The sequence below is a fragment of the Oncorhynchus kisutch genome, linkage group LG7, assembly GCF_002021735.2.
Source record: "Oncorhynchus kisutch isolate 150728-3 linkage group LG7, Okis_V2, whole genome shotgun sequence".
Lineage (NCBI taxonomy): Eukaryota > Metazoa > Chordata > Actinopteri > Salmoniformes > Salmonidae > Oncorhynchus > Oncorhynchus kisutch.
The window spans coordinates 52,252,831-52,266,870 of NC_034180.2; the positions used below are offsets into that span (position 1 = coordinate 52,252,831).

Genomic DNA, 14,040 nt, shown 5'->3' on the forward strand with positions numbered 1-14,040 from the left:
CACAACAACACCACACACACACCACAACAACACACAACAACACACACAACACAACGGACATCTCATGGTACCTGACATGAGAGTATGTATCAAGTGTCTCTTAGTTGGACTGCTGATCTGGATCTTAATAACTATATATAACTGGGTTCTCTCCAACGAATGGGAGATGTGTTTCGCCACCTTTTTTAAAATAAATATTGTAGCTCCTAGATAACGCCTTACTCAGCAGTACCACCATGTTAAAAACAATCCTGGTACATGATGATGTGTCCGCAGCTCTCTAGTCTACAAACCACAGCTGATGGTCGTCTCCTAGCAGAGTGAGGAAGCAACTAGCGCGTGGTTGATATCCAACTAGCGCCGTGGTTGATATCCAACTAGCGCCGTGGTTGATATCCAACTAGCGCCGTGGTTGATATCCAACTAGCGCCGTGGTTGATATCCAACTAGCGCCGTGGTTGATATCCAACTAGCGCCGTGGTTGATATCCAACTAGCGCCGTGGTTGATATCCAACTAGCGCCGTGGTTGATATCCAACTAGCGCCGTGGTTGATATCCAACTAGCGCCGTGGTTGATATCCAACTAGCGCCGTGGTTGATATCCAACTAGCGCCGTGGTTGGTATCCAACTAGCGCCCCGGTTGGTATCCCACTAGCGCCCCGGTTGGTATCCCACTAGCGCCCCGGTTGGTATCCCACTAGCGCCCCGGTTGGTATCCCACTAGCGCCCCGGTTGGTATCCCAACTAGCGCCCCGGTTGGTATCCCAACTAGCGCCCCGGTTGGTATCCCAACTAGCGCCCCGGTTGGTTATCCAACTAGCGCCCCGGTTGGTTATCCAACTAGCGCCCCGGTTGGTTATCCAACTAGCGCCCCGGTTGGTTATCCAACTAGCGCCCCGGTTGGTATCCCAACTAGCGCCCCGGTTGGTATCCCAACTAGCGCCCCGGTTGGTATCCCAACTAGCGCCCCGGTTGGTATCCCAACTAGCGCCCCGGTTGGTATCCCAACTAGCGCCCCGGTTGGTATCCCAACTAGCGCCCCGGTTGGTATCCCAACTAGCGCCCCGGTTGGTATCCCAACTAGCGCCCCGGTTGGTATCCCAACTAGCGCCCCGGTTGGTATGTTCCAGGGCCCGGTCTCTTAGCCAGAGACGGACCCAAGAAGGAGACTCACATGCCACCCTATTCCCTGTATAGTGCACTACTTTTGGCCAGAGCCCACAGGGAATAAGGTGCCAGTTGAGATGCAAACCTCTTGTCTCACACGCCATCTCACTGCTGCTGAATTGAGAGCAGATGGTGTCGCTGCAGTGCGTAGTTTTAGACTCCTACTTCCTGTTACCGAAAGGGGTGAAATATGAATATATAATTATATATTATAGTAAATAAAGGGATGCATTAAGTCCACACAACTAAACCGATACCCAGTCTAGATGTTAGTGGTAGTAGTGGTACTTACTTTATTATTCGCAGCAGCTAGAAGCTAGCTAAACACTCTTAAGTGTGTATTTCTAGGAAGTCACAGACTGTCTGCACTAGCTATTATGTGAACACTGTACACAATAGTATATAGGACATGGTTTCAGTTTAAATGCTGTGTGCTGTGCTATGATAAACCTGTACAAGTAGTCGTTCGTCCAGTCATATTGAGACGGAGGAGTAAAATGGTCTGTGGTTTGGAGCTTGGCAAGGCAAGGGGAAAGATTTAGTGATCTGTCAAATATTGTGGGTGTCCAGTTCAACGTGTTTAACTTTTCCTCCACTGAGTATGAAGTCTAGAAGAATAACATTTATGGTCTGATGGTCACTGTTGCAATATGAAGTCTAGAAGGATAGTCACTGTTGCAATATGAAGTCTAGAAGGATAGTCACTGTTGCAATATGAAGTCTAGAAGGATAGTCACTGTTGCAATATGAAGTCTAGAAGGATAACATTTATGGTCTGATGGTCACTGTTGCAATATGAAGTCTAGAAGGATAGTCACTGTTGCAATATGAAGTCTAGAAGGATAGTCACTGTTGCAATATGAAGTCTAGAAGGATAGTCACTGTTGCAATATGAAGTCTAGAAGGATAACATTTATGGTCTGATGGTCACTGTTGCAATATGAAGTCTAGAAGGATAGTCACTGTTGCAATATGAAGTCTAGAAGGATAGTCACTGTTGCAATATGAAGTCTAGAAGGATAACATTTATGGTCTGATGGTCACTGTTGCAATATGAAGTCTAGAAGGATAGTCACTGTTGCAATATGAAGTCTAGAAGGATAGTCACTGTTGCAATATGAAGTCTAGAAGGATAACATTATGGTCTGATAGTCACTGTTGCAATATGAAGTCTAGAAGGATAGTCACTGTTGCAATATGAAGTCTAGAAGGATAACATTATGGTCTGATAGTCACTGTTGCAATATGAAGTCTAGAAGGAGAACATTATGGTCTGATGGTCACTGTTGCAATATGAAGTCTAGAAGGATAGTCACTGTTGCAATATGAAGTCTAGAAGAATAACAATTATGGTCTGATGGTCACTGTTGCAATATGAAGTCTAGAAGGATAGTCACTGTTGCAATATGAAGTCTAGAAGGATAACATTATGGTCTGATCGTCACTGTTGCAATATGAAGTCTAGAAGGATAGTCACTGTTGCAATATGAAGTCTAGAAGGATAGTCACTGTTGCAATATGAAGTCTAGAAGGATAACATTATGGTCTGATGGTCACTGTTGCAATATGAAGTCTAGAAGGATAACATTATGGTCTGATAGTCACTGTTGCAATATGAAGTCTAGAAGGATAACATTTATGGTCTGATGGTCACTGTTGCAATATGAAGTCTAGAAGGATAGTCACTGTTGCATTATGAAGTCTAGAAGGATAACATTATGGTCTGATGGTCACTGTTGCAATATGAAGTCTAGAAGGATAACATTATGGTCTGATAGTCACTGTTGCAATATGAAGTCTAGAAGGATAACATTATGGTCTGATGGTCACTGTTGCAATATGAAGTCTAGAAGGATAACATTATGGTCTGATAGTCACTGTTGCAATATGAAGTCTAGAAGGATAACATTTATGGTCTGATAGTCACTGTTGCAATATGAAGTCTAGAAGGATAGTCACTGTTGCAATATGACGTCTAGAAGGATAACATTTATGGTCTGATAGTCACTGTTGCAATATGAAGTCTAGAAGGATAGTCACTGTTGCAATATGAAGTCTAGAAGGATAGTCACTGTTGCAATATGAAGTCTAGAAGGATAGTCACGGTTGCAATATGAAGTCTAGAAGGATAGTCACGGTTGCAATATGAAGTCTAGAAGGATAACATTATGGTCTGATAGTCACTGTTGCAATATGAAGTCTAGAAGGATAGTCACTGTTGCAATATGAAGTCTAGAAGGATAACATTATGGTCTGATGGTCACTGTTGCAATATGAAGTCTAGAAGGATAGTCACTGTTGCAATATGAAGTCTAGAAGGATAGTCACTGTTGCAATATGAAGTCTAGAAGGATAACATTATGGTCTGATAGTCACTGTTGCAATATGAAGTCTAGAAGGATAGTCACTGTTGCAATATGAAGTCTAGAAGGATAACATTATGGTCTGATAGTCACTGTTGCAATATGAAGTCTAGAAGGATAACATTATGGTCTGATAGTCACTGTTGCAATATGAAGTCTAGAAGGAGAACATTATGGTCTGATGGTCACTGTTGCAATATGAAGTCTAGAAGGATAGTCACTGTTGCAATATGAAGTCTAGAAGAATAACAATTATGGTCTGATGGTCACTGTTGCAATATGAAGTCTAGAAGGATAGTCACTGTTGCAATATGAAGTCTAGAAGGATAACATTATGGTCTGATCGTCACTGTTGCAATATGAAGTCTAGAAGGATAGTCACTGTTGCAATATGAAGTCTAGAAGGATAGTCACTGTTGCAATATGAAGTCTAGAAGGATAACATTATGGTCTGATGGTCACTGTTGCAATATGAAGTCTAGAAGGATAACATTATGGTCTGATAGTCACTGTTGCAATATGAAGTCTAGAAGGATAACATTTATGGTCTGATGGTCACTGTTGCAATATGAAGTCTAGAAGGATAGTCACTGTTGCATTATGAAGTCTAGAAGGATAACATTATGGTCTGATGGTCACTGTTGCAATATGAAGTCTAGAAGGATAACATTATGGTCTGATAGTCACTGTTGCAATATGAAGTCTAGAAGGATAACATTATGGTCTGATGGTCACTGTTGCAATATGAAGTCTAGAAGGATAACATTATGGTCTGATAGTCACTGTTGCAATATGAAGTCTAGAAGGATAACATTTATGGTCTGATGGTCACTGTTGCAATATGAAGTCTAGAAGGATAGTCACTGTTGCAATATGAAGTCTAGAAGGATAACATTTATGGTCTGATAGTCACTGTTGCAATATGAAGTCTAGAAGGATAGTCACTGTTGCAATATGACGTCTAGAAGGATAACATTTATGGTCTGATAGTCACTGTTGCAATATGAAGTCTAGAAGGATAGTCACTGTTGCAATATGAAGTCTAGAAGGATAGTCACTGTTGCAATATGAAGTCTAGAAGGATAGTCACGGTTGCAATATGAAGTCTAGAAGGATAGTCACGGTTGCAATATGAAGTCTAGAAGAATAACATTATGGTCTGATAGTCACTGTTGCAATATGAAGTCTAGAAGGATAGTCACTGTTGCAATATGAAGTCTAGAAGGATAACATTATGGTCTGATGGTCACTGTTGCAATATGAAGTCTAGAAGGATAGTCACTGTTGCAATATGAAGTCTAGAAGGATAGTCACTGTTGCAATATGAAGTCTAGAAGGATAGTCACTGTTGCAATATGAAGTCTAGAAGGATAACATTATGGTTTGCTGTTGCTGTAGTTCTGTCAAGTCCTATCATTACTCAAAGGGGAATATTATTGTCTTTCTCTCTGCGTGTCTCTCTGTCTGTGTGTTTTTCTACATCTGATTTGGCTGCGTTTGTCTCTCTGCTTCCAGGGGATGACTTTTCCATCATCCAGCAGGAGATCTTCATGGTGAAGGAATGCATGCACCACAACATAGTGGCCTACTTCGGGAGCTACCTCTGGTAAGAGCCAAGACCACACTCCAATAACAGGGGCCCAGAGCTACCTCTGGTAAGACCACACTCAATACCAGGGGCCCAAGGCTACCTCTGGTAAGACCACACTCAATACCAGGGGCCCAGAGCTACCTCTGGTAAGACCACACTCAATACCAGGGGCCCAGGGCTACCTCTTGTAAGACCACACTCAATACCAGGGGCCCAGAGCTACCTCTGGTAAGACCACACTCAATACCAGGGGCCCAGAGCTACCTCTGTTAAGACCACACTCAATACCAGGGGCCCAGAGCTACCTCTGGTAAGACCACACTCCAATACCAGGGGCCCAGAGTTACCTCTGGTAAGACCACACTCAATACCAGGGGCCCAGAGCTACCTCTGGTAAGACCCAAGACCACACTCCAATACCAGGAGCCCAGAGCCACCTCAATACCTTCTAGCAGTCTGTAGCTGAGTGACGTCAGCAGGTGAAGGTCTTTAGCTGAGTGACATCAGGGGGTGAAGGTCTGTAGCTGAGTGACATCAGGGGGTGAAGGTCTGTGGCTGAGTGACGTCGGCGGGTGAAGGTCTGTGGCTGAGTGACGTCGGCGGGTGAAGGTCTGTGGCTGAGTGACGTCGGCGGGTGAAGGTCTGTGGCTGAGTGACGTCAGGGGGTGAAGGTCTGTAGCTGAGTGACGTCAGGGGGTGAAGGTCTGTAGCTGAGTGACGTCAGGGGGTGAAGGTCTGTAGCTGAGTGACGTCAGGGGGTGAAGGTCTGTAGCTGAGTGACGTCGGGGGGTGAAGGTCTGTAGCTGAGTGACGTCAGGGGGTGAAGGTCTGTAGCTGAGTGACGTCAGGGGGTGAAGGTCTGTAGCTGAGTGACGTCAGGGGGTGAAGGTCTGTAGCTGAGTGACGTCAGGGGGTGAAGGTCTGTAGCTGAGTGACGTCAGGGGGTGAAGGTCTGTAGCTGAGTGACGTCAGGGGGTGAAGGTCTGTAGCTGAGTGACGTCAGGGGGTGAAGGTCTGTAGCTGAGTGACGTCAGGGGGTGAAGGTCTGTAGCTGAGTGACGTCAGGGGGTGAAGGTCTGTAGCTGAGTGACGTCAGGGGGTGAAGGTCTGTAGCTGAGTGACGTCAGGGGGTGAAGGTCTGTAGCTGAGTGACGTCAGGGGGTGAAGGTCTGTAGCTGAGTGACGTCGGGGGGTGAAGGTCTGTAGCTGAGTGACGTCAGGGGGTGAAGGTCTGTGGCTGAGTGACCTTAGTACAGCCCTGCCAAGTGGTGCCAGCCATGATGATAGACTTATATAGGCCCTGCTCATAGATGTACAGTGCATTCCGAAAGTTTTCAGACCCCTTCACTTTTTCCACATTTTATGTTACAGCCTTATTCTAAAATTGATTAACAAACCATAAACAATAACCCATAATGACAAACGGAAAACACAGGTGTTTATCAAAAAAAACTACCGAATTTACATAAGTATTCAGACCCTTTGCTATGAGACTCAAAATGGAGCTCAGGTGCGTCCTGTTTCCATTGATCATCCTTGAGATGTTTCTACAACTTGATTGGAGTCCACCTGTGGTAAATTCAATTGATTGGACTTGATTTGGAAAAGCACACCTGTCTATATAAGGTCTCACAGTTGACAGTGCATGTCAGAGCAAATACCAAGCCATGAGGTCAAAAACGGAAGAAGTTTGGAACCACCAAGACTCTTCCTAGAGATGGCCGCCCGGCTAAACTGAGCAATCGGGGGAGAAGAGCCTTGGTCAGGGAGGTAACCAAGAACCTGATGGTCTCTCTGACAAGTCATCAGAAGTGGCTTCGGGACAAGTCTCTGAGTCCTTGAGTAGCCCAGCCAGAGCCCGGACTTGAACCCAATTGAACAGCTCTGGAGAGACCTGAAAATAGTTGGGTAGCCATGCTCCCCATCAACCTTAGAGCTTGAGAGGATCTGCAGAGAAGAATGGGAGAAACTCTCCAAATACAGGTGTGCCAAGCTTGTAGCCTCATACCGAAGAGGACTCGAGGCTGTAATCGTTGCCAATTGTGCTTCAACAAAGTACTGCGTTAAAGGGTCTGAATACTTACAGTACCAGGCAAAAGTTTGGACACACCTACTCAATCAAGGGTTTTTCTTTATTTTTTTACAAATGTTTTACATTGTATAATAATAGTGAAGACATCAAAACTATGAAATAACACATATGGAATCATGTAGTAACCAAAAAAGGTGTTAAATGAAAAATATATTTTAGATTCTTCAAAGTAGCCACCCTTTGTCTTAATGACAGCTTTGCATTCTCTCAACCTGCTTCACCTGGAATGCTTTCCCAACGGTCCTGAAGGAGTTGCCACATATGCGGAGCACTTGTTGGCTGCTTTCCCTTCACTCTGCAGTCCAACTCATCCCAAACCATCTCAGTTGGGTTGAGGTTGGGTGACAGTGGAGGCCAAGTCATCAGATGCAGCACTCCAGCACTCTCCTTCTTGGTCAAATATCCCTTACACAGCCTGGCGGTGTGTTGGGTCATTGTCCAAACCAGATGGGATGGTGTATCACTGCACAATGCTGTGGTAGCCATGCTGGTTAAGTGTGCCTTGAATTCTAAATAAATCACAGACAGTGTCACCAGCAAAGCAGCCAACACCATAACACCTTCTCCTCCATGCTTCACGGAGATCATCCGTTCACCTGCTCTGCGTCTCAGAAAGACACGGCGGTTGGAACCATAAATCTAAAATTTGGATTCCAGACCAAAGGACAGATTTCCACCGGTCTAATGTCCATGGCTTGTTTTTTGGCCCAAGCAAGTCTCTTCTTCTTGTTGGTGTCCTTTAGTAGTGGTTTCTTTGCAGTAATTTGACCATTTAGGTCTGATTTCACACAGTCTCCTCTGAACAGTTGATGTTTGTCTGTTACTTGAACCCTGAAGCATTTATTTGGGCTGCAATTAACGAGGCTTGTAACTCTAATGAACGTATCCTCTGCAGCGGAGGTAACTCTGGGTCTTCCTTTCCTGTGGCGGTCCTCATGAGAGCCAGTTTCATCATAGCGCTCGATGGTTTTTGCAACTGCACTTGAAGAAACTTTCCAAGTTCTTGAAATGTTCCCGATTGACTGACCTTCATGACTTAAAGTAATGATGGACTGTTGTTTCTCTTTGCTTATTTGAGCTGTTCTTGCCATAATATTGACTTGGTATTTTACTAAATAGGATTATCTTCTGTATACCACCCTTACCGTGTCACAACACAACTGATTAGCTCAAAAGCATTAAGAAGGAAATTCCACAAATTAACAAGGCACACCTGTTAATTGAAATGCATTCCAGGTGACTACCTCATGAAGCTGGTTGAGATAATGCCAAGCTGTCATCAGGGCAAAGGGTGGCTACTTTGAAGAATCTCAAATATAGAATATATTTTGATTTAACACTTTTTATTAGGGTTACTACATGATTCCATATGTGTTATTTCATAGTTTTGATGTCTTCACTATTATTCTACAATGTAGAAAATAGAAAAAATAAAGAAAAACCTTGAATGAGTAGGTGTCTAAACTTTTGATTGGTACTGTATAAATAACAAACATATTTCCACTATCCAGATATCTGACACAAATTCATTATTCTATTTTAATAGTGAAATGATTACAATCCCCCTACTTTGGGTTTATGAGGAGGAAAAGCTGACTAAAACAATCTGTTGGAAAATGCTCAGCAGGAAGAGCATACTGGCACTGTACATAGACCCAGCCCTGCCAGGAACTGGGGCCTCCAGCAGGTTCAACAGGACTTAAGAGCTTCTGATCTGGTTTATATGTCCATTTAGTCAGGAGGAAACCTAGGCGTTTATCACAGCAGGCCAACCAGCAGAGCATAATAATGTAGCCTTACAGACCAGTCAGCTCAGAGAATAGTAAGACCGGGTCTTTCATAGCTACGTGGTTCCTACTGTCACATGCCCGGCTCATAGCCTGTGGCAAAAATGAGGGGACACCAACAGGTATCGGCCAATCAAAAAGGTTCTTTATTATAAACAGAAAACGATTAACTTTAAACAAAGAAAAGGGAATGAGGTGTGAAAGTATCATAATGTGAGGTGTGAAAGTATCATAATGTAAGGTGTATGTAAAGTATCATAATGTGAGGTGTATGTAAAGTATCATAATGTGAGGTGTATGTAAAGTATCATAATGTGAGGTGTATGTAAAGTATCATAATGTGAGGTGTATGTAAAGTATCATAATGTGAGGTGTATGTAAAGTATCATAATGTAAGGTGTATGTAAAGTATCATAATGTGAGGTGTATGTAAAGTATCATAATGTAAGGTGTATGTAAAGTATCATAATGTGAGGTGTATGTAAAGTATCATAATGTGAGGTGTATGTAAAGTATCATAATGTGAGGTGTATGTAAAGTATCATAATGTGAGGTGTATGTAAAGTATCATAATGTGAGGTGTATGTAAAGTATCATAATGTGAGGTGTATGTAAAGTATCATAATGTGAGGTGTATGTAAAGTATCATAATGTGAGGTGTATGTAAAGTATCATAATGTGAGGTGTATGTAAAGTATCATAATGTGAGGTGTATGTAAAGTATCATAATGTGAGGTGTATGTAAAGTATCATAATGTGAGGTGTATGTAAAGTATCATAATGTGAGGTGTATGTAAAGTATCATAATGTGAGGTGTATGTAAAGTATCATAATGTAGGGTGTATGTAAAGTATCATAATGTGAGGTGTATGTAAAGTATCATAATGTGAGGTGTATGTAAAGTATCATAATGTGAGGTGTATGTAAAGTGCAGGGATGCGTGAATCTGTGTGTGAATTTGACGGAGTGAAAACTATGTAAAACTACAAGGGAACAAACTAAACAGATCATACCTGGAGGAGCAGAGAGAGACGAGTGAGTAGTGAAGCATTTTAAATACCCTGAAAACCCAGGTGGCTTCAATCACTAACGACCCTCCTCTGCCTGCAGGAGGAACTGCCCCTGCAATGCAGAGGGGCCGTGACACTACCAATCCACTGTATATCAGAGACGTGTATATACTATTCCTTTGTGTCTTGTCTTCTACACACTAGTATTCTGAGGTCATTGTAAACTGTCTCCTCTCCCTCCCTGTATCAGCCGGGAGAAGCTGTGGATCTGTATGGAGTACTGTGGTGGAGGATCTCTACAGGACATATATCACGGTGAGTTGTTATTCTGCTCATATCGCTCTCCTTTCTTTTTAGGTTTGAATCATTTATGAAATTAATTAAATTAGGGTTAAGTGGATTGCTCGAAGGCACATCTGCAGATTTTTCACCTAGTCTGCTCGGGGATTTGAACCGGCTAGTCTTTGGTTTCTGGCCCAACGCTCTTAACCTCTCTCTCTCGCTCTCTCTCTCTCTCTCTCTCGCTGTCTCTCTCTCTCGCTGTCTCTCTCTCTCGCTGTCTCTCTCTCTCGCTGTCTCTCTCTCTCGCTGTCTCTCTCTCTCGCTGTCTCTCTCTCTCGCTGTCTCTCTCTCTCGCTGTCTCTCTCTCTCTCGCTGTCTCTCTCTCTCTCGCTGTCTCTCTCTCTCTCGCTGTCTCTCTCTCTCTCGCTGTCTCTCTCTCTCTCGCTGTCTCTCTCTCGCTGTCTCTCTCTCGCTGTCTCTCTCTCGCTGTCTCTCTTTCTCGCTGTCTCTCTCTCGCTGTCTCTCTCTCGCTCTCGCTGTCTCTCTCTTGCTGTCTCTCTCTCTTGATGTCTCTCTCTCTTGCTGTCTCTCTCTCTTGCTGTCTCTCTCTCTCGCTGTCTCTCTCTCGCTCTCGCTGTCTCTCTCTTGCTGTCTTGCAGGCCAGTCAAGTTCTTCCACACTGATCTCGACAAGCCATTTCTATATGCACCTTGCTTTATGTATGATGGTATTGTCACTCTGAAACAGGAAAGCGACTTCCCCAAACTGTTGCCACAAAGTTGGGTGCACAGAATCTTCTCGAATGTCATTGTATGCTGAAGCGTTAAGATTTCCCTTCACTGGAACTAAGGGGCCCGAACCATGAAAAACAGCCCCAGACAATTATTCCTCCTCCACCAAACCCTTACAGTTGGCACTATGGTGCAGGTAGGTCCTTGGCATTCACCAAACCCAGATTTGTCAGTCGGACTGCCAGGTGTTGAAGCATCACTCCAGAGAACTGCTCCTGAGTCCAAATGGCGGCGAGCTTTACACCACTCCAGCCGACGCTCGGCATTGAGCATGGTGATCTGAGGCTTGTGTGCGACTGCTCGGCCATGGAAACCCATTTCATGAAGCTCCTGAAGAACAGTTATTGTGCTGAAGTTGCTTCCAGAGGCAGTTTGGAACTCGGTAGTGAGTGTTGCAACCGAGGACCGCCGATTTAAAAAAAATTTTTTACACCCTACACGTTTCAGCACTGTGATCCCGTTCTGTTAGCTTGTTGCCTACCACTTCACGGCTGAGCCGTTGTCGCTCCTAGACATTTCCACTTCACAATAACAGCACTTAATATTGAATGGGGGGGCAGCTCTAGCAGGACAGAAATGTGTCTGACTCAGTGACTTTCAACAGTGCCAAATTGGAAGTCAATGGCAGTCAGGCCATTCTACTGCCAATGTTTGTCTATGGAGATTGCATGGCGGTGTGCTCGATCATTTTATACACCTGTCTGCAACGGGTGTGGCTGAAATAGCCGGGGGGGAAAAATCATTTAAAGGGGTGTCCACATACTTTTGGTATATACTGTGTGTAATAAACTATAGGAATGGCAGCAGTATAATCATCATGTTTTAATTTCCCAGTGACGGGGCCTCTGTCAGAGCCACAGATCGCCTACGTCTGCCGAGAGACCATACAGGTAATTTACACTGAGTTCAACCCTCTTAGGGCCAGTTTCCTGGACATAGATTCAGCCTACTCCTGCAGCCCTCTCAGAGCAGCTGATTTTAAGGATCAGAGTTTTTTTTATTTTTAAAATATTTTTTACATCACAATGAATGATGTTATATGGACAGGGAGGACCTGTTCCTAGATCAGCACTTCGATGCCTGATACATAAGAAATAGGTTATATGGACAGGGATGATCTGATCCTAGATCAGCACTTAGATGCCTGATACATAAGAAATAGACCTAGGTTTAATCTCGATCCAAGAAATCAGCCCTAGTTACACACTAACTTGTCACTTTTTTACTCTTCTGGATGTGTCCAACGTTGGTCATTCCAAACCAGTCTCATGTGACTGTTTTCATTCACAGGGTTTGGGATACCTTCACAGCAAGGGGAAGATGCACCGTGACATCAAGGTTTGGCACCATTCCATCTGTCTTCTTTAGACTGGCTCACATTCCATCTGTCTTCTTTAGACTGGCTCACATTCCATCTGTCTTCTTTAGACTGGCTCACATTCCATCTGTCTTCTTTAGACTGGCTCACATTCCATCTGTCTTCTTTAGACTGGCTCACATTCCATCTGTCTTCTTTAGACTGGCTCACATTCCATCTGTCTTCTTTAGACTGGCTCACATTCCATCTGTCTTCTTTAGACTGAAACGTCGTCACTAGTTCATAACGAAGGGAAAGAAGGAGGCCTTGTCTGGCTGTTCTCACACCTTCTTCTTCGCTTGTAGACAGAGGTGTGACGTACGTTGTCAGGACACGGTCTTCAATAAAAACCTCAATAAAAAGACACAATTTTTTAACCTTTTATTTAACTAGGGCAAGTAAGTTAAGAACATAGTCTTATTTTACGATGACGGCCGTCCAGGGACCAGTGGGGGTTTAACTGCCTTCCTTTGTTCAGGGGCAGAACGGCAGATTTTTTTTTTTACCTTGTCAGCTCGAGGATTTTTTTTATCTTACAACCTTTCAGTTACAACTCCCAACGCTCTAACCCCTAGGCTACCTGAGAAGCATGGTGACATATATAATGTCTGCAGACTGAGTAAAAACCACAGGAAGAATGAGTGGCTGGCTACAAAGTATTAACTTAAGGGGGCTGAATAATTTTGCACGCCCAATTTTTCCGTTTTTGATTTGTTAAAAAGTTTGAAATATCCAATAAATGTCGTTCCACTTCATGATTGTGTCCCACTTGTTGATTCTTCACAAAAAAATAGTTTTATATCTTTATGTTTGAAGCCTGAAATGTGGCAAAAGGTCGCAAAGTTCAAGGGGGCCGAATACTTTCGCAAGGCACTGTGTGTGTATATATACATACATACATACATACATACATACACACATACATACATACATACATACATACATACATACATACATACACACATACATACATACATACACACATACATACATACATACACACATACACACATACACACATACATACATATATACACATATATACATATACACATATATATACATATATATATACATACAGTGCCTTGCGAAAGTATTCGGCCCCCTTGAACTTTGCGACCTTTGCCATATATATATATTTTATTTTTTTCAAATCGAACAGAAACCGAACGGACCTCCAAAATAACACGAATCACTCAGAACTATTCGACTTCAGACGGTAGAGAAGGGACTGAAACACGGAGGCGTTTTACCTGGGCTTATCCAAAAAGAAACACACTTTTACAAGTTGTGTTTCTGTGACCTACTGGGCACGTCCCAGTTCATGACTCTCGCCCCAAAGTGTCATAGCTGTTCTCTTGTGGTGGTGTTTAACAGAGGATCTCTCAGCTTTACCATCGTACACAGAGAAAGTCGTTTCCTGTTTCTGCTGTCTGTGCGCCCTCTCTGCGCGCGTTCTCACACACACACAATTCACAGGGCTTTATTGGCATGGGAAACAAATGTTTAAATTGCCAAAGCAAGTCAACTTATTTCTGCTCTCTTTATACCAATCTTTCTCGTGCTCTCTGTTGCTCCTTTCGCTCCATCTCTCTTGC

At 43.4% G+C, this 14,040-nt stretch overlaps 1 protein-coding gene across 5 annotated transcripts in view; it reads left to right on the plus strand.

Annotated features, from left to right (window-relative positions):
- Window positions 1–14,040, plus strand: part of map4k5 (mitogen-activated protein kinase kinase kinase kinase 5) — a 99,323-nt gene that overhangs the window by 12,524 nt on the left and 72,759 nt on the right. For all 5 annotated transcript variants that reach the window (XM_031829302.1, XM_031829304.1, XM_031829305.1 and 2 more), the window contains exons 4-7: window positions 5,048–5,138; window positions 10,263–10,327; window positions 11,920–11,975; window positions 12,376–12,423. In XM_031829302.1, coding sequence (XP_031685162.1) covers window positions 5,048–5,138; window positions 10,263–10,327; window positions 11,920–11,975; window positions 12,376–12,423 — 260 coding nt within the window. The remainder of the gene's footprint in view (window positions 1–5,047; window positions 5,139–10,262; window positions 10,328–11,919; window positions 11,976–12,375; window positions 12,424–14,040) is intronic.